Genomic DNA, 26,797 nt, shown 5'->3' with positions numbered 1-26,797 from the left:
ACAAAGTCCCACCTTCACATCGATAATACCCTCCATGATGTGGTTTGACACTGTCACCTTGCTGAAATGGGACAAACTTCACATAGATCTAGCAGCTCAAGACTGGGACATCCATGAGGTGCAGTGGGCCAGCAACAGCAGCAGAACTGTACTCCAACACAATCTCATGGCCTGGCATATCCCACTCTCAACTACAACTGTCAAGCTAGGCAACCCTAGTTAAATGGAGAGGTCAGGGGGATATGCCAGGAACAGCAATAGGCATACCAAAAAATGAGGTTTCAACCTGGTGAAGTTATCAAGCAGGACTACCTGCATACCAAATAGCATATGCAACAAGTGATAAACAGAGCTAAGTGATCCCACAACCAATGTATCAGGTCTAAGCTCTGCAGTCCTGCCACATCAGTCATGAATGGTGATGGACAATTAAATAACTCATTGGAAGAGGGGGGTTCCACAAATATCACCACCCCCAACGATGGAAGAGCAAAAGAAAAGTGGAAGCATTCACGGCAATCTTCAGACAGAAGTGCCGAGTGGATGATACATCTCAGCCTCCTCCAGGATCAAACACATCAGACTTCAGTCAACTCAATTGATTGCAGATAACAAGGTGTGGAGCTGGATGAACATAGCAAGCCAAACAGCATCTTGGGAGCAGGAAAGCTGACGTTTCGGGCCTAGACCCTCATTTCACATGATATTAAGAAATGATTGGAGGCACTGGATGCTGCAAAAGCTATGAGACCTGACAACATTCCAGCAATAGTTTTTCTTTTATTCATTTACAAGATGTGGGTGTCACTGACTAGGTCAGCTCATCCGTAACTTTAAGAGTCAACCAAATTGCTGAGGGAGGTTTTATTAATTTTTCATTCATTCACAGGCTGAGGGCATTGCTGCCCAGGCCAGCATTTACTGTCCATCCCAAATTGCCCAGCAGCTAATTAAGAGTCAACCACATTGCTGTGGATCTGGAATTACTTGTTGGCCAGGTCAGGTAAGGCTGGCAGTTTCCTTCCCTAAAGGACATTAGTAAACCAGATGGGTTTTCCCTGACAATCATTTCATTGTTATCTATAGACTGTTAATTCCAGATTTTTTTATTGTGTTCATATTCCACCATCTGCTAAGGTAGGATTCAAACCAAGTCCCCATGATTAATGACAATGCCACTTGGCATCATCCTTCCCTTATTGAAATGTACAAGATTCTCTGTGTGTTTCCTTTTTCAGGAGATAGGGCCAGAAGGTACAACTCAGAATAAGGAATCACACATATAAAACAGAGATGGAGAAGACCACTTTCTCTCAAAGGGTAGTGAATTTATGGAATTTTTTACTACAAGAGTGCTGTCAAGGCTGGGTCATTAAGTCTATTCAAGGCTGAGATATTCAGATTTTTAATCATTAAGGCCATCAAGGATTAAGGAGATAAGGCAGGAAAGTGGAGTTGAAGATTATCGAATCAGCCATAATCTGAATGAATGGCTGAGCAGACTCAATGGATTCAATGGCCGCCTGATGGACTCCTTACTGAGATTACACCCTCCCAGACCCTCGGACAAGGGGAAACAACCTTTCTGCATTTTTTCTGTCAAGTCTCCTAAATATGTTGTATTTTCAATAAAGTTCACTTACATTCTTCTAAACTAATGAGTGCAGGCCTAACCTCCTCATAAAAACAATCCCTCCACACCAGGATGAACCCCGTGAACCTTCTCTAGACTGCCTTAATGCTGGTATATCTTTTCTTCAATACAGGGACCAAAATGCTTCAACCAACCTGTTAGTTGTGGCTGGAAGTCTGGAGTGAAACTGAAAGAAAAGACTATAGCGAGGTCCTGCTATTGAATTTGTTAGGGTTGCCAGGTTTCTGGTCTAGCCCTGATTTTCTTTGAATTGAGCTTCTACTATTTCTCCTGAGTTTTTGGGTAATTTTACCTGCTTATTTACATTTATTTGTTCCTGTCTTCAGTTCTCTAAGCTGCCAAACAGAAGGTGTTGATTCTGATTCCTGTTGTACCTTACCAAAGGATCTAGTCTTCACATTTAACCTGAATGCTGAAATGTCCATATGCAAATTGTCCAAACACAGACTAATGGAACTCCTCCAGGCACTGCAATCCAGCCTGCCCCAGCTCAGAGCCTCCCTCTCCCAGACCTGCACAGGACCCCTGCTGTTTTTTATCCTCCGCAGGATCCACAGACTGAACACCCAGTTCCACTCAGCTTTACTGGACACCAATAATCGTAAGTACAACCAACTCACTGGCCCCTGCCACCCACAAGAGGATTCCTGCGCCTCCCAAATCCCGACTCTGTCCCTGCCCCTCCCCCACCATGCACCCGCCGCCATTGACCATGAGGACACGGCCGGAGACCCCACCGATGACGTCACATCGGCCTCCGCCGGCCACAGAACTTCCGGAACCGCTGCTGCAGTCACCACCTCCACGTCCAGGTACTACAGCCCACACACCACCCTCACCGCAGCTGCTGCCACCCACCCCGATCCTCCCACCGCCGACGGAACCCCGCCCACGGTCGACGCCGACGGAACCCCGCCCACGGCCGACGACATCATCGCTCCGCCCACAACCTCCACAGCCTGCAACCCCAGAGGAGACAGCCACCCTGAGTCCTGCCGAATCTTCACCATCCCCCCAGACCTCCCACTGACTGAGGACGAACGGTCAGTCCTGAGCAAGGGGCTCACCTTTGTCCCCCTACAACCACACATCAACGAATACCAGTCACGGTCGGACACAGAGCAGTTTTTCCGCCGTCTTCGCCTGCATGCCTACTTCTTCAACCGGGAACCCAACCCTCCTTCCACTGACCCCTTCACCCGCTTCCAACACAAGTCCTCCTCCTGGACACCACCCCCAGGCCTCCTACCCTCCCTCGACCTCTTCATCTCCAACTGCCGTCGAGACATTAACCGCCTCAACCTCTCCACCCCTCTCACCCACTCCAACCTCTCCCCCGCAGAACGGGCAGCCCTCCGCTCCCTCCGCTCCAACCCCAACCTCACCATCAAACCCGCAGACAAGGGTGGCGCAGTGGTAGTATGGCGTACTGACCTCTACATCGCCGAGGCCAGACGCCAACTCTCCGACACCACCTCCTACCGCCTCCTCGATCATGACCCCACACCCGAGCACCAAACCATTATCTCCAACACCATTCATGACCTCATCACCTCAGGGGACCTCCCACCCACAGCCTCCAACCTCATTGTTCCCCAACCCCGCACGGCCCGTTTCTATCTCCTTCCCAAAATCCACAAACCTGCCTGCCCTGGTCGACCCATCGTCTCAGCCTGCTCCTGCCCCACCGAACTCATCTCCACCTATCTGGACTCCATTTTCTCCCCTTTGGTCCAGGAACTCCCCACCTATGTCCGTGACACCACCCACGCCCTCCACCTCCTCCAGGACTTCCAATTCCCTGGCCCCCAACACCTCATATTCACCATGGACGTCCAGTCCCTGTACACCTGCATTCCGCATGGAGATGGCCTCAAGGCCCTCCGCTTCTTCCTGTCCCGCAGGCCCGACCAGGCCCCCTCCACCGACACTCTCATCCGCCTAGCGGAACTCGTCCTCACACTCAACAACTTCTCTTTTGACTCCTCCCACTTCCTACAGACTAAGGGGGTGGCCATGGGCACCCGCATGGGCCCCAGCTATGCCTGCCTCTTTGTAGGTTACGTGGAACAGTCCATCTTCCGCACCTACACAGGCCCCAAACCCCACCTCTTCCTCCGGTACATTGATGACTGTATCGGCGCCGCCTCTTGCTCCCCAGAGGAGCTCGAACAGTTCATCCACTTCACCAACACCTTCCACCCCAACCTTCAGTTCACCTGGGCCATCTCCAGCACATCCCTCACCTTCCTGGACCTCTCAGTCTCCATCTCAGGCAACCAGCTTGTAACTGATGTCCATTTCAAGCCCACCGACTCCCACAGCTACCTAGAATACACCTCCTCCCACCCACCCTCCTGCAAAAATTCCATCCCCTATTCCCAATTCCTCCGCCTCCGCCGCATCTGCTCCCACGATAAGACATTCCACTCCCGCACATCCCAGATGTCCAAGTTCTTTAAGGACCGCAACTTCCCCCCCACGGTGATTGAGAACGCCCTTGACCGCGTCTCCCGCATTTCCCGCGACACATCCCTCACACCCCGCCCCCGCCACAACCGCCCCAAGAGGATCCCCCTCGTTCTCACACACCACCCTACCAACCTCCGGATACAACGCATTATCCTCCGACACTTCCGCCATTTACAATCCGACCCCACCACCCAAGACATTTTTCCATCCCCACCCCTGTCTGCTTTCCGGAGAGACCACTCTCTCCGTGACTCCCTTGTTCGCTCCACACTGCCCTCCAACCCCACCACACCCGGCACCTTCCCCTGCAACCGCAGGAAATGCTACACTTGTCCCCACACCTCCTCCCTCACCCCCATCCCAGGCCCCAAGATGACATTCCACATTAAGCAGAGGTTCACCTGCACATCTGCCAATGTGGTATACTGCATCCACTGTACCCGGTGCGGCTTTCTCTACATTGGGGAAACCAAGCGGAGGCTTGGGGACCGCTTTGCAGAACACCTCCGCTCAGTTCGCAACAAACAACTGCACCTCCCAGTCGCAAACCATTTCCACTCCCCCTCCCATTCTCTTGATGACATGTCCATCATGGGCCTCCTGCACTGCCACAATGATGCCACCCGAAGGTTGCAGGAACAGCAACTCATATTCCGCCTGGGAACCCTGCAGCCATATGGTATCAATGTGGACTTCACCAGTTTCAAAATCTCCCCTTCCCCCACTGCATCCCTAAACCAGCCCAGTTCATCCCCTCCCCCCACTGCACCACACAACCAGCCCAGCTCTTCCCCCCCACCCACTGCATCCCAAAACCAGTCCAACCTGTCTCTGCCTCCCTAACCGGTTCTTCCTCTCACCCATCCCTTCCTCCCACCCCAAGCCGCACCCCCAGCTACCTACTAACCTCATCCCACCTCCTTGACCTGTCCGTCTTCCCTGGACTGACCTATCCCCTCCCTACCTCCCCACCTATACTCTCTCCACCTATCTTCTTTACTCTCCATCTTCGGTCCGCCTCCCCCTCTCTCCCTATTTATTCCAGTTCCCTCCCCCCATCCCCCTCTCTGATGAAGGGTCTAGGCCCGAAACGTCAGCTTTTGTGCTCCTGAGATGCTGCTTGGCCTGCTGTGTTCATCCAGCCTCACATTTTATTATCTAATGGAACTCATGCCTGTCAACATTCCAAAGTCTGAAGCATTGGTCACAGTTTGAGTGCAAAATACACACAACAGTGTTAAAATCAATTGTGCTGGCTTTCAGATCAGAATGTAAACTGCAGAAGCTGCCTTATCAGTTCTGAAAGATGGGGAAGATCCCAAAGTATAGTTCAAAGAGCAGGGTGTTGTCAGTAAACTTTCTGCTACACCAACATTTATTTGGTGGTTAAGAATTTTTTCAGTTTGATTTTGTGTGAAGATGTTGAGAATTTAATCCTTACCAGGTGTGAAGTGGAAATATATTGGTGCTGTATTTAATCTTAATGGATGGTGCATTTCACATTAGCATCAGCACTTCTTTTTGATCAGCACAGTTTTAGTTTTTAATCATCATTCAATTACAGAAAATCAGAGCAATGCAGTTCAAGAGTTTTACAAAACCAGAAGCTGTACATACATTTAAGGTAAAGCACTTTTAAAAATAGAACATGCAGTCTCTCTGATTAGAAACTGATATATAATCCATTATATACTTCACAAAATGTTCATATTGGGACTCTTGCATCTTCCTTAAATTTAATTATTAAAATACAAAATTAAGACAGAGGAAAAAGTACGTTCAGATTTTTACTTCTGAGCAATCAAGGCGTGTTGGTTTAGTTTTATCTTCCCCTTGACAATAAAATGTAAGCAGCCATTGTCTTCAGTAAAGCAAAAGCCTTAAATTTCTTGTCAGTGAGAAAGTAGTCAGACTGTAGACAAGGTTGAAAGGGTGAAGGAAGTAAGGCAGTTAGAAAATGGTGATTAAGTATGAAAAGGAAGAATGGAGTTTCATTGCAAATCAGTGCTAGACATATGAGTGATGACTGGCTAGAGTAAAATTTGGCTTTAAACGATAAAAATTATTTGCCTTTTTAAATCTGCCCTGAAATATTTTTCACATCTGACTTGAAAGGAAACTATTCATGAGACAAAACTTCTACTTTCATTCTTATAAATCAGTTTCTTTTTGATTCTGTATGGAAAAATCTATAGCTAATATTCACCTAGTATTTAAGCTGCAAGAATATTTATCAGCATAATGACCACCTACTCTGAACAGAAACTGAAGCTCTTGAGTAGTAGGGATGGTGCTATTGTGTTCAGCCACCAGAGGCAATGCAGTTCACAGATCAGAAGTTTTCAGCATGTCTCACGCCTAACATAGATAAGATCTTTTATTGATTTGAAGAAGTTATCAGCTATGTTCCCATTGATTCTGATCAAATTGCTGAGAATTATATGGTATTCTTATTTTCAGTAGCAGCATATTAAACTTGTATTTTCTTTGTCTTTGTAAAGGTGAAGAACATTAGTCTTGGGGACAGTTAAGCTCATCAAGCATTCTCAGGTGAGGTAAAACAGGTGTTGCCAGAATGTGCCTTTCAAAGATCAGTGAATTTGCTTTGCTGTTGTGCGTCTCGAGTCACAAGTAGACTAGACCAGGTAAAAACGGTAGATTTCCCTCCCTAAAGAGCATTAATAAACCCAAAACGTCAACTTTCCTGCTCCTGATGCTGCCTAGCCTGCTGTGTTCCTCCAGCTCCACACTATGTTGTTTTTAATAAATTAGGTTTTTTTTCAACAATTAATGGTGGTTGTCAGGAACCTAGCTTTATACAAATTGGGTAACATGGTGGTGTTTAAATCCATAGGCTCACATCATTAGCGTGGGCCTCTGAATTACTCATCCAGTGACATTCTATTTTGGCAGTTTGTCTTGTTCTCTAGCTATATCTAACCCTCTTTCTTAAGCAAGTACTGTCCTGTCAGGTTAGAGACTTCCTCAAATCTAATTATTTCCTTGAACGTAGTTGAGGGGAGAACAAACTCTTAAAGTTTCTACAGCTATCATTGGGCAGCCTCCTCCTAACTATGCAACAATAAGAGGAAAATTTGATGCAGTTTCCCAATAACCTCAGCAATGGTTTACTATAGGATGCAACTTAAACCATGAGCAAGACTTTATCACAGACTAGTGAGTAATCACATACAGAATCAAAAATAAACTATCATAAGTAATGTTTCATGAATGTATCCGATTAAATTGTGGGTTGAACTTTTATATCTAATCCTGTTATCTGTGCATCCTAAAAGGCAAAGGTAGAAGATTGATTCAAAAAATGCTGAAATAGAAAATTGATTTCATAAAGTGCTGAAGATTTTTAAGACAAAGTGAACTCTATCCAGCAAAAATAATATTGTCAGAGTTAGATTCACTAGACTCTAACCAGTGTTGCCATATTGTCATGGAAATGAGGACACTTCCTGTTACTAAACAACAACAAAAAAAATACAGTTGATAACCTGGGCTTCATCTCTGCGTTTTGGAACGAGTAACATGATCTTTTGTGACTGGTAAAAGTCACTCTATCAAATGATATTAACTGGTCAGCTCTAGTGTTCTGGTAGAATTTGGAAGTTTAGTCACATTGCGAACAAGATTGACATCTAAACTGCATTTCATCCACTAGAGATATGATATAGCATTGTAAAGAAAGAAGCTGTTAGAACTGTATAATGTGGAATGCGTTTGATTATCCTGCTCTGTTGTGATGTACTGCAGCAAAGCACCTCCCCAGGAGAAATAAAATATGTCTGGTAATAGCATTGGCAGTGAGCAATGAGAGGGCAACCTCTCAAAGGATGTATATGACCCTCTGCAAACTGAAAAGTGGATGGGGGAAGGTGAAATGACAGAAATGGGCTGAGGCCCTTTAACAGAAAAGTCATCTACTTTCAGAACAAACTGAGACTGCATTACAACTCATGCTTATACTTTGGGAAAAGATAAACAAATGAATGTGATATCGTTTCAAATCTTGCAAAGCTTGCAGTTGCCTTGCAGGACAAAATCACAGAAATATTACAGCGCAGTAGGAGGCCATTTGGCCCATCATTAATAAATGCATTGTATCAGTTTAGGTAAAATTTCTTTTCCTGTTTTAAACTGAAGGAAAGAATACAACATCTACATGTTAGTTCAGTATTTTGCATAGATTTATAAAATCTTACTTAATACGATTGCAAAGTGGGCCTATGTCTAAAAAACTCTTCAAAACGTAAGATCTCATCACAAGTTGAGACAACTCATCACCTCATCCTTCTGCATTATATAAATAGAAAGGCAACACTGTGCGATATGAGACAACAATATTCATTGCTACAGCTCCAAAATACTGGGTATGAAGGCCTGGCAATTTGTTTTGATAAAGTATTAGTTTCTATAGTTCCACTTTTCAAACATAATTATTTTTAGCAAGTAAGAACAAGGCCTAGTGAAAATAGGCCGAATGGTACTCGTGATTAGTTTAATCTTCATGATTGAAGAATGGCTTTGTGCGAAGAAATGAACCATCATATCTCAAATTAGCAATTTAGACAGTAAGTAGAACTTGTTTTACAAAACAAATACTGCAGGGTTGACTTGACCACTATTTGTGTACATTCTGTACACTGTTTACAGTGTGCAGTTTGTGGAGTTCACATACACAACAGACCACTGAACCAAATAAATACATTTACATTAAAAGGTAATGTTTTCAATTTGACATAATGTTGAAATATTTCGGTGCTCACAGAATGAGTGTTGGGTATGAGTGTCCCTAAAGAGGTCCTAATTGTTACCCAGAATTAAAACTGTCTATATTTACCGCCAAACAAGTACCGAGTTCAGCAGTGATGCTTTGTCTGTGAAATAATCTGCACTCAGAAGAGGTCTAAACCTGAAACATCAGCTTTCCTGCTCCTCTGATGCCGCTTGGCCTGCTGTGTTCATCCAGCTCTACACCTTGTTATCTCAGTTGGTACAACTTTCCTCATGAGGAATGGCCATTTGTATTAGATTGAGGGCTAAACTTTGCCCAAATACATGACAGGGAGAATTACATTCTGGCGAAAAGTCGCACAGTGCCTTTTCTGTTTAGTGTCATGTACAGCCCATTATTTGAGCAAATGCAAGTGAAAATACAGTTTTATGTTGTTACAGTGATTAACTAGGTCAGCTGAAGATTTTGCCCCCTCCCCCTCAAAAATAGCTATCTGATTTGAGTATTCAGTTCTTTGCATATTTCAGTAACCAACAGTCACAAATCAGGTGTAACAATCTTCAACACATAGTCTCACAGCTGAGTTTGGAGGAAAAAAAAACTCAAATCAGTAGCTCTCTTCCTTTAAAATAGCAGCAGGAAGATAATGGTTTCACAGGGAGCGACGGAAAAATCCCCAGAGATACAGTCCTGTAGACAACAAGAAACTGTCAAATGACTTCAGAAGTTTTAATCTTCAATGTAAATATCAAATGCACTGTGACAATATACCATTACCATAGCTTTTAAACAAAATACATGCTAGTTTTAAGCTTCATGTGATGTACTCAGGCATAGAGTATCCATTATGTGGATATCAATTTACTGTGGAGCTCTGACTAAGTCTCGATGATAATCAAGCTTTGCTTCTGATTAAAATCATGAACAGGTTACTATTACCCTTAGACACTAAAAACCTTCTGGTTCTCAGGAAAGTTTAACTCAAGAAGGTGTTTTGTATAATTAACTAGAAAACCTATTTTTTTTTACTCCTATGTTTGTTCCATATACTCAGATAAATACTCTGAAGCCTACAGCACATTTCTGCTGAATGATTGAAGTTGGTGTTAAATTGGCAGATTCAGATGTTAAGTTTCTTTGCTCTTAGTGGTTCAACAATTAGAGACTTATGATTGATTAACTGCAACTAAGTGTGCTTAATTGGCATTTTCATATTGATAGAGATCACACCTGATGCTTCCTCGTGATGCTCACATCAGTAATCTAGTATTGCTACTCACTATTACTTGTTCGATCGGATGAGAAACAGAGCAGGTACATACTGACACTGCATGAAGAATATTCCAGTGAGTGAACACCCCATGAAGATGCCATTGGTCTAACATGACTCGTGAAAATGCCATGCTGAACTCATGGCAGGGCAATGGGAAGAGTGTATGGTACACACATTGATTCAAAGTGCCATATTCATTACGGGCCTTAGACTAATGTACATTCAATTTTGTTTTGCATTAAATGTCTTCAGCCAGCCACTGTTATAATGAGTACTTCAAACAGCAATTAGAATTGGGATCCAGAACTGGGGAGGATAGCAGAAATGCCTTATTATATCTTATTCAGTCAATTGGAAGCAGACTTGTTGTTGTGCAGTCCTAGTTTGAACAACTGAAGAGGTCCAGATGTTTGCCAAATGAACCTGTTCAGAGATGTAGTTACGCACTGCTGGAGCAGGTGGTATTTGAACCTTGGCCTCCTGCCTCAAAGGTAGGAACAATTTCACTGCACCACAAAAACCCTGCTTTCAATAACAATAAGGCTGTTTTCAATTGAGCTGTAATTGAAAATCTTCCCCAGATAGGAGATACATCTTTAAAACAAATCTGTCTCCCTCTCAGTTGAAGTATTTTTATGTTGGTGGTACCTCTCTCCCCTCCTGAACAACTGGAAGAAGGAATATATTTGAGCCGTGCTGGAGCGTTGCTTATGATTAATTACTTGACGATACTGTGTTGGTGCCTTTGTTTTCAAAATATTAGTGGAAAATTGAATTTCATATACAAGTTGTATGTTTCAAGTTTTCTGAATGTGCACTCCTGGTATGGAGGCTTACTTGCCAGAAGTGCACATCAAGCATACTGCCTATTTTTTACTGACAGGCACCTGGAAAATCATGGGGAACATGCCCATGAAGTTCTAAGATGCACTCTGAGAAAGTGAGATATTCTCAAAAGTGTATATTCACAGAGAATTGTTCCGTAATTGAACAATCAGAACATTCAGCCAAGATCTGGGACCTCTCAAGTGTCTTGACTTAGGAACAGAGCTGCTCGTGCAGCCTCATTTGTCGATTCGTTTTGCGATACGTACTGACTGTTGGTTGGGTACTGACTTGACACGGTGACAGAACAGTTGGTTACCCCCCAAAAATATAGCCAGCCCATATATTGACACGGTCTGCAAGAAAAAGGAGCCAACATCAAGTGGCCTAAAATAAAGATTGTTTTAATATTCATTCATGGAATGTGGGCATCACTTGCAAGGCAGCATTTCTTGCCCATTTCTAAACCATTATAACTGAAGGTAATTCTTAGCTTTTAGTTCGATTCACATTGTTTCCAGGGAGATAATTACATACTACATTTGACCTTTTTAAACAAAACTTCAGCAAGAAGTGTTTCACTGTGACTGAATTTTTGGAGAAGCACTTCTTACTATCCCTGAGGAAAGCTTTGTTCAAGCTAAAATATTTATTGATGTAATGGCCCTGATGCTTTCTGGTTGGCAGAGGATTTTCCATCACTCATTGCAGATATTTGAAATGGATAGAAACACATTTATAGATTCACTGCAAACAGTGAATGAAATATTGATTAAAATTATCCAGTAGGTCAAGTGCCTACTCTGCTTTTAATTTGTATCTAAGTTAAAATGCACATAAGTGAAAAGTGCAAGCATGATTGCTGCTTGTAATATCACTTCCTTCAGCAAACAATGTTCCCAAGCTAAACTAGTCTGACTTGCCTGCATTTGGACATTTCCTTTTTATGTACTTATCCAAATGTCTTTTAAATGTTGTAACTGTACCAGAATCCACCACTTCCTCTGGTAGTTCATTTCCATGTACAAACCACTCTGCGTAAAAAAAGTTGCCCCTCATGTCATTGTTAAAACTTTCTCCTTTCTCCTTAAAAATGCCCCCATAGCTTTGAACTTCCCCCACCTTTGGGAAAAGATCCATGCTATTTACCCTATCTATGCCCCTCAAGATTTTATAATTCTCTAAAAGGTCACCCCTCAACCTCCCATGCTCCGGTGAGAAAAAGTCCCAGCCTATACCAGTCTATTCTGATAACTCAAACCCTTCATTCCCTGGTGAATGGGCTGAGGAGTGGTTAATGGAGTTTAATTTGGATAAATATGAGGTATTGTATTTTGGTACAATGAACAGAGGCAGAACTTATCCAATTAATGGTAAACCCCGGGTAGTGTTGTAGAACAGGGAGACCTAGGGGTTCAGGTACGTAATTCCTTAAAATTTGTGTCACATGTAGACGGGGTGGTTAAGAAGGCATTTAGCACATTTGCTTTCATTGCTCAGACCACTGAATGTAGGAATTGGGACAACATGTTGAGGTTAGACGACATTGGTGAATCCTTCTGAAGTACTGTGTGCAGTTCTGGTTGTTCACCTTTTGCAAGGATATAATTAATTCAGACAGACTTCACAAAAAAGATTTACCAGGATGTTGTCAGGAATCTAGGGTTTGAGTTAACAAAATAGACTTGGTAGGCTGGAACATTTTTCCACAGCAACATGGAAGGTTGAGGGGTGACCTTGTAGAGGTTTATAAAATCACGAGGGGCATAGATATGTCAAATATCTTTGTTCTGTTCCCTATGCTGTGAGATTTCAAAATCAGAGAGCGTATTTTTAAGGTTAGAGGAGAAAGTCTTAAAAAGGAGCTGAGGGGCAACCTTTTTACAATTTATTTGTGTACAGAATGAACTGCCAGAGTAAGTGGTGGATGCAGATACAGTTACAACATTTAGAAGACATTTGGACCAGCACATGAATAGGAAAAGTTTAGAGGGATATGGGTCAAACACAGGCAAGTGGGACTAGTTTAGTTTGGGAACATGGTCGCATGGATTAGTTGGACTGAAGGAACTGTTTCCATGCTATATGACTATGACTCTTTAACCGTATCTGCATAACAGGCTTGCTGCTCCCCAGGTCCCCAGATATCTACAAATGGTACACTTGATTGTGGGATGTTACTGAATCTATTGCTGTTTCCTCTTGGGGAAAAGGAAGTAATACAGCTGGGGTTAGATGGAGTTATCACAGGTATTGTGAGAAGGGTGGTGTGATGGCATCATCCATTGTGAAGAAGAAAGGATCACTTAGAGACTTATCAGAATTGCACAACTAAAGTTGAAAACTCCTACATGGACTATTCATTCTCTGTCTATTAATCTTTTAGTAAGAGGCATTTCCACCATTAGTATTAGTGATGGTAACACCATTTTTCACCATTAATCTTGATGAAATGTAGAGAGTGTTTTTTAACTTTTTTTTCTTTTTAAATCTCATGAAGCCTATATTAAAGACAAAGAGCAAGTGTGTGAGAGTCTACGTTAGGAATCTAAACAAAAACAAAGGAGGTGGTGGTTACACAAGCTTTTTCATCTATGCTCCTCCTTTGGGATACGTGGTAGAGAATAAAATCCACTCAGTTTACACAGCACAGAATAAAATCCTCACCATCAAATTTTCATTGATATAAGCTACCTGTAAATGTGCACTTGTTACAATCATGTTGTTGTTAAAAACATCCAGAACATCCGGAACAGGGTAATTTCAAACCAAACTCTTAATGTTTATTTACTAAAATAAAATAAAAATACTGTGGATGATATAGACCTGAAAGCAAAACAGAAAGTTTTGGAGAAACTCAGTAGGTCTGGCAGCATCTGTGGAGTGAAACAGAGTTAATGTTTGAAGTCCAGTGACCCTTCATCAGTGTTCACTAGATTCGAAACAATAACTCTGTTTATCCTCAGGCACTGCCAGGCCTGCTGAGTTTTATCGCTGTTGTCTTCTCTGTCCCACGAAAACTTTGGTTATTATTAATTAATAGCACTGGACCTGTCTCTGAACTTAGATTTAAAAAAAAAATTTTGTGACTGTTATCAACGTGTGGGCCACGGTTCAAAATATAACATGTGGACTTAATCTGTAAAGATACTGTGTCCTACTGTGTCCCTCTCAAAAATAAAACACAAATGGAAAAAAAGCCTATGAAAGTATTTTTGTTTCAGAATAATTTTCAATTTACCAAGATGAATGTTCTGAGATTTATCTTCTCAATTCAGTTGAGAAATCACATTTCTTGCCAACACAAAAACCTGTGTCCACTTCCTGTCTAGACAGCTTCACTGATCACCCCTGAAACCAAAGCAGCCCCATTGTAAATAACAATGGAATCAACTTCCAGCTGTCCCAAGAGCCACTTCACTGAGTCCAACTCTATTGTTTGTAAACAATGAATCCCCAGTTTCTAAACCTGTAATAGAGTTACCTGTTTTTCAGGAATCCCCTGACTGGCAGGATTTATCAGCATACAGCATCAGTGGTTGATGTGCCATCATGTAAAGAGATGATTTCAATTGAGTGAAAGTTTTAGTAAATTGTGGAGATGATATTCTATGTTGGCAAATGAGTCTGCTTTGCATTTTTTAGTTCATTTCCATTAAAAATCCTACATTGCAATGATATAATGATAGAACACTGAGATGATGCAAAACTACAGCTTATTCTAGTTTGTGACTCTGCTTGCCTGTCCAGACATTGTGGTTTGTTGCTGTGTAATAGTGAGTGAAGGGGAATTTTGTACAGAGAATTTCTACTCTGTTAAGTGATTAGTTACCCCTCAAGGAGATCAAAATGATTACATTCATTAAACGATTTCACAACACTGAGATTTCTTTTGTTGCTGAAAGCCACTCTTTAAAGTGTGGCGTCTTTTTGAAATCCTTTCCAGGTGAGATAAGCCAAGTATTGCAACTCATTAAAGACTACCACCCCCTCTTTGATACAAGTGCTGACACATTACAAGCATTTCCTAATATTGGACCATTCCCAATTCCTTTTGGATACAGTTTTGAGGAAGCAACACAGTTGTTAATTCTGGAAATTAAATAACCAGTTAATGAGAGTACAGACTTTTCCAAGGACTTCAAGGTTGCTGAGGAACAGTGTTTTGATCTTTATGACAGACAACACTCTTCCAATCGTATACAGCTCCTTTTACATGGCACTGGTTTAACTTTAGAAATTGTTTCTGGTTTATAAAAATACAGGATTTTATCTCACATTAACAAATATAGTTGACATTTAAAAATAATTTGAGCTCTTAATTTATCAATCATAATTTTTCATAACAGTTGTACCTTATTCTGTATTCTGGGGAATATTACGCAAATCATTGAACACAAGGTCTTTGTGACACCAATGACAGACGCTTACAACGATGCAGTCTACACTTCATGGCTTTTGAAGTCAGGGGATGACATTACCAAGTTGTTCAGGCATCAGGTATCCAGCTAGAGTGGGTTGATTCTTGCTTGGCAGCACATTTGGGTTCAACAGTAGGCTCTGCTGGGAGTCCACCATATGTATTGAGGTATAGTCCGGAACGGGTATTGTTGGCTGCCTAGTGATTTCTGTTTGTTTATAAGAACCAACCGTGGCACTTGCAAGGCTTTCCGCAGTGAAATAATTGCTTAGATTAAGGTCTTCAGCTGCAGCTGGTAGGTTTTCGTTGTCCAAGCTGATGGCACAGAACTGCTTTGCAGCAACCTCAGATGTGTAGGCACTGTCTAATGGTTTGGAATTTTGATTTGCCTTTGGATCCAGTGAGGTTTCTTTGGCCAGAGATACCTTCAGCTTGTTTTGCTGCCCTGGGGAGAGGAGGACACCACCTGTAGGAGTGATGTCACTTACCTGTGCGTAAAAGTCCATTTTCCCAAAGGAGCTCTGGTTATTGAGTTGACTGTGAAGAGGTGGTTCACTTGTAGTTGCTGTTGACAAACTACTGTCTCTGGTAACTAGTTGTATTTTTCTGCACTTGCACTCTTCACCATCTGGCTGCTGGCTCTGCTTGACATCTGTACCTGAAATACCTACAGGAGCTCCAGTATTGCTCTTGATGTGTTCTTTTCTTTCACAGGTTTCCAGCTGGAGCCTGCCAAATTCATTGACACTTTGTTTAGCTACAGTGACATCTTCAGCAACGTCTGGTTCATAACAACTGTCACGGCCAGAGTCATCATCCTTGACACTGAGGCAGTTATCACACTTCCGGTGTTCATGGCCAAGAAGTCTGTCTGTGTCCAACAATTCCGTCTTTCCATCTGGATCATCAAGGTCAACATCAATGAACTCTACCCAGGGGTCATCAATATATAAATCAGGCTTGTAGCCCAGGTGATTTGCAAAAATTGAGTTCACTTCATCTATTTTACCCTTCTGTAAAAAAAAATTAAAAGTTAAAAAATTTAAAACTTTGCAACATATGTTGTCTACCTGAAATAATGATTAACCTCTTTCAGATGCTGATTTGTACTCTGTTTTATATTAAGTTGTAAACTATGTTTAAATATTTACGATCTTTTCCTCTTTCAGCCTTGCTCACAGTGAATGTCGGGCAGTGCAGTTTGCATTGAGGTAATCAAATCAAACTAGGTGAACTCTGGTTGTGGTCATTCTCATCAGGGCTCCTCTTGCCCCACAGCGAAAGTGAATAAAACTAAATTTAATTGTGAATGCCCTGCCCTCCTGCAAATGGCATTAAAATCAGAGCCACCTTGTCCCTCCCAGTGTACACATGTCCCTTGCATTACTTTGTATGTAGCACCCTCCGAGCATCGCGCATTTCCTTCATGTGACACATCCCTCCATGCATCTCATTGTGTGTAGCACTTTCCCAGTGTGTGTAACACACTCCAGCATGTGTTTCCTTAATGTAACACATTTCCGTGTATGTCTCCTTAGGTGTAACATATTCCCAGCAAGCGTCACTTTCTGTGTAACATATTTCCACAAGCTTCACCTGTAAGTGACATACTGCCAGTGCAGTATTTTTTTTATGTATAACACATTCCTAGACATGTAATCCTGTGTTGGCACACTTTAGCCTATCAATTGACATACACCTTTTTTTTCCCGTTGTTCTTCTAACTGTTATGGACTGTTTAAATTTTGTCAACATAAAATTATCATAACTATTTATGTTTCTTTCTTTTTGCTTTAACTGAGAAATTACTTTGTTTACAAAGACTCAGATTACCTTAAGAAGATCAGGATCAATTCCATTGATTTTGGGTACAGGAACAGGAGGCAGGAAAAAGAGCTTCAATCTGAAAAGTAGTTTAAGATGTTCATTTATCATACATTCAAGATATATTATGGGGTAAATGTTTCCATTTCTTGAATTAAAGTCACTGCAGTATACAGCACATTCAACAAAATCCTTTACCATATTACCAATGCCTATGTGACATGCCTATAACTTCTGCCAGTGCAGGATTTGCTTGATGTTCCCTTGTCAGAACTGAAATTAAGAAATCATTGTAGGGCGACTGACACGATGTGAGGTTGTGCAGAGGTGGCCAGTGAAAATTCAAGATGCTAAACCTTAACGGGGAGCTCACTGTAAAAAGGGAAAGATATTGTAACAGAGAGACTCCAATACCTAGGTGGGGAATGAATGAGTAACAGGAAGACAGGGAAATATGTTTTAAATGGAGTGCTAGGCTGCAGCTCAGGTATGACTGACGTATCAGTTGTTTTTAAATACTGAAATGGAGGTCTCCCATAACAAGTGAACAAAGGCAATATATGTTAGCACTAAGACAAGTAAATGTGGATGATGCCATCTGACTTCCGATTTGTGCTGTTAGGTAATTACACTGTTACCTTAGTTTAGTAAAATCAGAACAGGTTACTATTGCTGATCATGTATGGACATTACAACATCATAAACAAGAGCAGTAACAGCAAAGCTGTTCATTTTTCCAACTTGGTCTGCCATTCAACAAGGTTGTGGCTCATATTCTACTTCAACACCATCTTCATATACTATCGTCATATTCCTTAGGTGAAAGGAGGTTCAGCTGCTAATAATAATTACAGTACCATTCATAACAACCTGTATGTCTACAGAGATAAATTTCAGAGGACTGTGGATTTTGTTTAAAAATGAAGGAATGGCCATCCTGAGTAATTACTGGCCAGTAAGTCAGCCTAAATTTGATGGTGGGCAATTTATTGGGAGAAAATTCTGAAGCAATATAAGCTACTATTTAAGGAGATGTGGATGAATCAAGAAAAATCATAGATTAGTTAAGGGAAGGGTACATTGAATTTTACTGTACCTTTAAGACTTAGGAAGGAGTCCAAGGAGCTTCTTGATACAACTGATCAAGAACAGAGCCCAGAGAAAAACCCAGGGACAGTGTGATTGGTGAAACCATCAATGAAAATTTGTAATTGTTCTGTGAAAGTACTTTTGCAAATCCAGGACAGTGTAGTCCCAGGAAAAGAAAGTGATTGATAAAAATGTATGTATATGTTCCTCACAGATTGTTTATGTGAAGAGATTGAACAGAATTTCTAATAATTGTGTATCATCTGTCATGCTTACATCAGACCTACCGTTGGCTCTTAGTAAATAGGATTAATAGCATCATCAAGGCCGTGCCCAGGAAAACAAAGACCAGGATTAGCCTGAACAAGAGTCCTGCCTCTGTAAGACAAAAGAGATAAAAATCTAAGATTAGAAAGTTATGTGGTGATTTATCTATATGTGAGAGAGGTGATAGCCGAGTGGTATAATTCTAGAATATTAATCTAGAAATTCAATTAATGTTCTGGGGACCTAGGTTTGAATGCTGTGATATCTAATGGTGGAATGTGAATTTGAGGCATCCCACCCAAAGTCACAGAATTCTCTTAAATAGAAATTTTAATACTGGGGAAGTGGTGGGGGCTCCATCTGTCCGCAGTACAGGAGATCATGGTTTTGTTTCCTCTGTTCTATCTCCCTATTTTATTCTCAACTGGAGACAAGGGGCTGACATAAGTGGTGGTGAGTGGGTTAATGCATCTGCTTTGTGAACAGTAGATACTGAGTTCAAATCTCTGTGAAGTCTTGCTTCAAAAGTAGCCATGTCACCACATTCATTGTTTTATTTGACGAATGGCCCCAATTCTGGAATCCACATTCTAGGTGGGATGTGATTGTACTGGAGAGGGTGTAGAGGATATTTATCAGGATGTTGCCTGGGCTGGAGGGCTGTAGTTATGAAGAGAGATTGGACACACTTGTTTTCCTTTAAGGAGAGGAGCTTGATAGGGAACATGATTGTGATGTATAAAATTATAAGGGTATAGATGGTACACAGGAAGAAACTTTTCATATTGATGGAGGAATCAATGACTGGAGGGTATAGATTTAAGGTAAGGGGCAGGAAGTGAAAGGAGATGTGATGAAAACCCTTTCTTCACCCTGAGAGTGGTAGGAATCTGAAACTCACTGCCTATAAGGATGATAGAGGCAGAACCCCTGATAACATTTAAGAAGTATTTAGATGTGTTCTTGTGATGCCAAGGTATATGAGGCTATGGGCCATGTGTGGAAGAATGGGTTTAGAATAGTTAGGTGGTTGATTTTGACTGCAGGTGTGATCGGCCAAAGGGCCTTTCCATACCCTCCAGTTTGCTATTACTCAGTATGAAAATAACTATGCACAAAACTTAGGGACATTTTTCAAGCAGCATCTTCTTTTTACCAAATTATCAATCTCCTGTGGGGATGTTTGTGATGTTTTATAAGAACTGGAATTTATGCTAGGTAGAAACACTCATTTATCAGCATCACTGTAGCCTATAGCCAGACCTAAAAGTGCAGCAAACTCAATAATATCTATCAGAGGGCAATTTGATAATTATTGAAGGAGAAAGAGCAGGGGGATGGGGTTAAACAGATAGCTGTTGCAGAGAGCAGGCATAGACACAAGGCAGAATTTTCCAGCATTCAGTCTAACTTTGGAATCTGTCAAGGCAGTGAGTGTAACTTTACTTTGGATGGGATTGGTATATCTCTGACAGTCACACAGTTCTTAGCTCATTACATCTGCATGCAAGAGTACCATGCAAAGCTTATCACTGAGGCGGGAAGCTGACACACCTGTCATCACTTTCAAGGGTTGAAAGTCCTCGCTCATTATGTAAAGGGTGTCCAGGCAGACACCATCTCCCTGCAAATGAAGTGAATCACTCGAACATCTGAAGTGAGCATTTGCTGTGAAACATTCTGGCACTGCCACCTTTTCTCAGGGCCAAAACCTGCTCCCTACCACAGGCAGACTTCCAACTTGGCCAGTCTTCTCAATCAACACCTCTTACATTCTATCTTCCCACCCTTGGTCATCCTTTGTACCCCTTGCAATTAAATTTACCTGCTCTTGATCCCAATCATGGCCTGGCATATCACATTCTACTCAAAGAGGTCAAAGCAGCATACTCACTTGTTGCATATCTCAGGAATTAAAATGCATGTACTCATGGAGAACTCAATTGAGAAGCAGAGCTTAGTTCTGGTGAGCTGGCTTTTTAATGAGCAGGCATTAGATGCAAATAAGTACAAAAGGCCCTCCTAATACGCCCTGTCAGGAATCTTAAACTCAACATTTAAAGGTCAGAGAACTAAATTGCAAACATTCACTCTTGCCTCCCCAAAGGGTAATTAAGAATCACCTATATTGCTGTGGGTCTGGAGTACCATGTAGCCTAGACCACATAAGGATGGCAGTGTCTTCCTACATTAGAGACCAAGAGAGTTTTTCAACAATTGGTAATGGTTTCATGTTCATTAATAGACTTAATTCCAGACTTTTTAAATTGAATTTAATTCCATCTACCACGGCAGGATTTGAACACAGGTTCCAGCAACATTACCTGGGTTTCCTGGATTAACAATTCAGCAATGATACTACTAAGCCATCACCTCAGTCTATTAATCTTTGACCTCTTGTACAACAAAGCTCCCCAGTCTGCCTTGCTTCTTACGGTAACAGGACAAGTTTCAACTCAATGGCTTGAATGGCCTCCTTCAATAACATTATGTTGTATCAACAGCCAGTGCTTCTTAGGATGACCCTAGGTCGTTAGGTCTGGGGGCTATGAGAAGAGTACTAAAATGTAGGAGTGGGTGACTGTTATGAGGATCAGAGGCCATTTCAACCAAGAAGGAGGTGGAATAATTTTGAGTGGACACAGTCTGAAGAATGAGACTTTGGTTGAATCTTACACCAAACACAATCTGGCAGACTGAGCAGACCCACAACAGGGCAACTGGACCCAAGCTGCTGTTGACCTCATTCCACTGGCAAACTCAGCTAAGGTCCAATTCAATCTAAGCCAATCTAATCTATTCAATCTAATTTTAATATGCCCCCAGATCCTTTGCAAAATCAGACAACCCACTGCGTTCCTCTTCTCAGTCAGTTCCTCTCTTTATGTTGTACCATACATAAAGGTAGACCTTCAATGGGTTTGCTTTTAGAAACAAAACTGACCTCAAACCAATTGCTGAAGGTAAGCATACAGGTGCAACAGGTGGTAAAGAAGGCAAATGATATGGTGGCCTTCATTGTGAGGTGTTTTGAGTACAGAAGCAGAGATGTGTTGCAGTTACACGGGGCAGTGGTGAGGCTGCACCTAGAATATTGTGTGCAGTTTTCATCCCCAATTCTGAGGAAAGAATGTCTTGTTCTCGAAGGAGTGTAGTGAAGGTGTACCAGGCTGATGCTGGGGATGGAGGAACTGAAGTATGAGGAGAGATTAAGTAGGTTAAGATTGTTTTTGCTGGAGTTCATACGAACGAAGGGGTTCTCATAGAGACTTATAAAATTCTAACAGGACTGGACAGGGTAGGTGCAGGAGTATATTCCCAGTAGTGAGTGTGTCCAGAACCAGGGGTCACGTCTGAGGATTCAGGGTCGACTATTTAGTGTGAAGATGAGGAGACATTTCTTCCCCCAAAGAGTGGTGAGCCTGTGGAATTCATTACCACTGGAAGTAGTTGACGCTAAAACATTGAATGTATTCAAGAGGCGAGTAGATATAGCATTTGTGTGAATGGGATCAAAGGTTATGGGGAGAAAGCAGGATGAGGCTATTGAGTTGGACAATCAGCCATGATTGTGATGAATGGCAGACCAGGCCCGAATGGCCCCTTCCTGCTCCTGTCTTCTATGTATCTATCAACCTTACAGTAGTTCACTGTTGAATTTCTTTTAAAATGGAAAGGAGGCTCAACACTTGACAATATTTTAGAAGTAAGAGTTCTGAATTGAACGCTCAAATTTTTGATGAAAGAAAATAAATAATTTTGAAGTTAACAATTGTTAGTGACTGATGAACCAAAATCCAAATTTTGTGGGGACATAAGACATAGGAACAGAAGAATGCCATTCAGCCCACTGCATCTGATCCACCATTCGGGGCGGCACGGTGGCTCAGTGTTTAGCACTGCAGCCTCATAGCACCAGGGACCTGGGTTCTATTCCAGCCTCGGGCAACTGTCTGTTTGGAGTTTGCACATTCTCCCTGTATCAGTGTGGGTTTCGTCCGGGTGCTCCGGTTTCCTCCCACAGTCCAAAGATGTGCAGGCTGGGTGGATTGGCTATGCTAAATTGCCCGTAGTGTTTAGGGGTGTGTGGATTATGGCGGGATGGGTCTGGGTAGGGATGCTCCAAGGGGCGGTGTGGACTTGTTCAGCCAAAGGGCCTGTTCCCACACTGTAGGGAATCTAATCTAATCATGGCTGACCTGATAGTCGTCAACTCCAATTTCCTGGCTTTCACCCACAGTTCTTGATTCATTTTCTGTTAAAATATTGCCTACCTGAGCCTTCCTTACTGCCTGCTTGCACCTGTGTGCTTATCTCAGCCTTGATTATACTTAACAGCCCAACTTTTACAATCCTCCGTGATAAAGAATTCCACAGATTCATTACCCTCTGAGAGAATAAATCCCTCCTCATCTCTATCTTAAATGTGTGATCCCTAATTCTGTTATGATGCTGTTCAGTCCTACACTTTCTCACATGGGGAAACTACCTTTCCACAACTATACTGTCAAATCTCCTAAGAATCCTGTATGTTTCAATAAGGTTCCCTCACTCTTCTAAACCCCAATGAGTAAAGGTCCAACCTCCTCAATCTCTTTTCGTAAGAAAATCCCTCCATACCTGGAATCAATCTTGCGAATCTTCCCTGGACTGCGTCAAATGCCAGTATATCTTTTCTTAGAAAAGGTTCCCAAAACACTTCAGGGCATTTTGGTGTGGTCTGACTTGTATAGTTTTAATAACTTCCCTATTTTTATATTACACTTTCTTTGAAATAAACACCACTCAACTTGGCTCAGCTTCGATGATCTGATATTTGGACACTGTACAGTCATAGAGTCACACAGCATGGAAACTGACTCTTCAGTCCAAAGTCCATGCTGAACATAATCCCAAACTAAACTAGTCCTACCTGCCTGCTCCTGGCCCTATCCCTCCAAACCTTTCCTATTCATAAATCCGTCTAAATGTCTTTTAAGCATTGTAGTTGTACCGGCATCCACCACTTCTTCAGGAAGTTCACTCCCCATGCGAACCATCCTCTGTGTAAAAAGTTTGCCTCATGTCTTTTTAAATCTCTCCTCTCACCTTAAGAATGTTCCCCCATCTTGAAATTCCCCATCTTAGAGAAAAGACAATTACTATCAACTCTATCTATATATCTCGTTGTTTTATAAACTTCTGTCAGGTCACCTTTCAACCTCCTACGCTCCAGTGAAAGAAGTCCCAGCCTTTCCTTATAACTCAAACCTTCCATACTTGACAACATCCTGATAAATCTCTTCTGAACCCCCTTGATAAAATCCTTTGTATAACTGAGTGACCAGAACTGGATGTAGTATTCTAGAAGAGTTCTCACCAATGTCTTGTACAACTTCAACATAATATTCCAACTCCTCTACTCAAAGGACTAAGCAATGAAGGCAAGCGTGCCAAATGCTTTTTTAACCATCCTGTCTATATATGACACAAATTTTAAAGAAGTACGTACCTGTACCTCTGGGTCTCTCTGTTCTACAGCACTACCCAAGGCCCTTTCATTATTTGTATAAGCCTTACCTTTGTTTGTTGTACCAAAATGCAATACCTCGCATTTATCCAGATTGAACTCCATGTACCATTTTTCAGCCCATTGTCCCATTTGATCAAGATCCCTTTGCAGTCTTAGAAAACCTTCCTCACTGTCTACAATGCCACCAATTTTGGTGTCATCCATAAACTTGCTAACCATGCCTTCTATATCCTCATCCAAATCATTTATGTAAGTGACAAACAAAAAAGGACCCAGAACTGATCCCTGTGGAAAACAGTTCGTATAGGGCTCCAGTCCAAAAAGCAACCCTCCACCATTACATTCCTTTTCCTTCTGTTAAGTCAATTATGTATCGACTTGGCAAGCTCACCCTGAATCCCATGTGAACCAACTTTACTAATTAGTCTATCATGCACAGCCTTGTCAAAGGCTTTACTAAAATCTGAATAAACAACATCTACTGCTCTGCCATCATCAACCTTTTTGGTAACTTCCTCAAAAAATTCAATCAGTTTAGTCAGACATGACTGTCTTCGCACAAATCCATGCTGACTATCCCTAATCAATCCTTGCCTCTCTAAATATCCATAAATCCTACCTTTTATAGTCACCTCCAACAATTTACCCACAACTGAAGTCAGACTCATAGGCCTATGGTTTCCCGGTTTATCCTTACAACCTTTCTTAAACAAAGACCATAAGACATAGGAGTGGAAGTAAGGCCATTCGGCCCATCAGGTCTACCCCGCCATTTAAATCATGGCTGATGGGCATTTCAACTCCACTTCCCTGCACTCTCTGCCCTTGATTCCTTGTGAAATCAAGAGTTTGTCGATCTCTGCCTTGAAGGCATCTAACGTCCCGGCCTCCACTGCACTTCGTGGCAATGAATTCCATAAGCCCACAACTGTCTGGCTGAAGAAATGTCATCTCATTTCCATTTTAAATTTACCTCCTCTAATTTACAACATTAGCTACCCTCTCATCATCAGGCACCTTAGATGATGCAAATATTTCTGCAAAGGATCTTGTAATTTCCTCCCTTACTTCCCACAAAATTCTGGGATACATTAGATCAGATCGCTGAGTTTTATCCACCTTTATATTCTCTAAGATCCGCTGAACTTTCTGTTCTGTAATGTGAACTGTTTTTAAAACATAAATGTTTACTTCTCTTCATTCTCTAGATTCCATTTCTTTCTCCACAGTAAAATCAAACATGATTTTTTTCATTTAGTATCTCTCCTATCTCCTGCGCTTCAACACAAAGATGACCTCCTTGATCTTTAAGAGGCCCAACTTCTCTCTAGTTACCCTCTTGCTCTTAATGTATTTGTAGAATCTCTGGATTATCCTTAACCGTATCTGCCAATGCAATCTTATATCCGCTCTTTGCCTTCCTGATTTTCTCTCTTAAGAATGCGCCTACACTCTTTCTATTGATTAAGAGATTCAGTTGAACTAAGTTGTCTATATTTTTTAAAAAATTATTTTATTCTTGACTAGAACTTCAAAATCTTTATTCACCCATTATTCCATAATCTCAATGCCTTACCCTTCACTCTAATAGCAACAACTCTCGTAATCACACTCTTGTATGCTTCCCACTTGTCAGATGTACTTTTACTATTGAACAGTCTGCTCCAATCAACTTATGAAAGTTGTTATATGATCATTTGTTTATAGGTTTAGTAGTAATTACAAACATATTAGTTATGAATAGTTCGGCATGCCTGTCAGAGAATATAAACAGCTGTTCCTCTCACCTTCTGCCAATTGTGGTGCAGGAATGAAGACGTACACCAAATCACTGAACTCACTAAAATCCCCATTGGCGATCTGTTTACATCGGAGTCTGATCTCATAACCCTTGCCAGTACTGAGTGCATAAACTGGATGGGAAGTTGAAAAGGCCTCAATCTGTCACATGAAGGGAAACAAGTTCAGATCAGGAGAATCAAACATTAAATAATAAAGGTCAAGAGGCACCTTACAGGGCAGCGGGTGAGAGGGACCTGCTCTGATAGGCAGGTAAATGTTTGTTACAGTTATGGTCCTTTGACTCTGGAAGGAGATTATTACCAAAGAAGCCTCTAATGAGGACAGCTGTCAATTTGGGTTAGTTGAAGCTTGGTCTCTCTTCAACAAACAGAGACAATCTCAAAGATCTATATTTGTTCATCTCTGAAGTTTTCTTTGGTTTGGGCCAGCAACACTCCCTACAGCAAAAATGCAACAACTTTTTTGTCTTATGTGTATTTTATGCTGCTTGAAGTAGTTTTTTTATTGGCAAAATACTGTGGGATGCTGGAAATCTCGAACAAACACAGAATGCTGGAGAAATTCAACAGGTCTGGCAGCATATGTGGGGAGGGAAACAATTAACGTTTCGAGATTGGTATGTCTCTTCTTCAGTTCTACCAGACATGTGAGATTCTCCAGCATTGTTTGTGTTTGTTTCAGTTTCTTATTGTACCTTAATCTCATAGCTGACTCAGCATTTACACAGAATGTTTTATTCTTCAAATTCATCTATGGGCTGTGGGCATCACTGGCTGGACTGGAATTTACTGCCCATCCCTAGTTGCCCTTGAGATGGTGATGGTGGTGAGCTGACTTCTTGAACTGCTGCAGTCCATGTGCTATAAGTAGACTCAAAATACCACTAGGGAGAGAATTCCAAGATGTAGGCC

At 41.8% G+C, this 26,797-nt stretch overlaps 1 protein-coding gene across 4 annotated transcripts in view; it reads right to left on the bottom strand.

Moving 5' to 3' along the window:
- Positions 1-5,656: 5,656 nt before the first annotated feature.
- The window catches only part of ghra (growth hormone receptor a), a 173,176-nt gene continuing 152,035 nt past the window's right edge, over positions 5,657-26,797 (bottom strand). For all 4 annotated transcript variants that reach the window (XM_059644969.1, XM_048527652.2, XM_048527653.2 and 1 more), the window contains exons 10-13: positions 25,871-26,024; positions 18,592-18,682; positions 17,225-17,294; positions 5,657-16,404 (exon numbers count right to left, since the gene is read on the bottom strand). In XM_059644969.1, the coding sequence (XP_059500952.1) occupies positions 15,436-16,404; positions 17,225-17,294; positions 18,592-18,682; positions 25,871-26,024 (1,284 nt within the window). In that variant the 3' untranslated portion in view covers positions 5,657-15,435. The remainder of the gene's footprint in view (positions 16,405-17,224; positions 17,295-18,591; positions 18,683-25,870; positions 26,025-26,797) is intronic.

Source organism: Stegostoma tigrinum, chromosome 3 (assembly GCF_030684315.1).
Source record: "Stegostoma tigrinum isolate sSteTig4 chromosome 3, sSteTig4.hap1, whole genome shotgun sequence".
In the NCBI taxonomy this organism is placed as follows: Eukaryota; Metazoa; Chordata; class Chondrichthyes; order Orectolobiformes; family Stegostomatidae; genus Stegostoma; species Stegostoma tigrinum.
The sequence above is the reverse complement of the archived record's forward strand: the minus strand, read 5'-3'. Positions and strand labels throughout refer to the sequence as shown.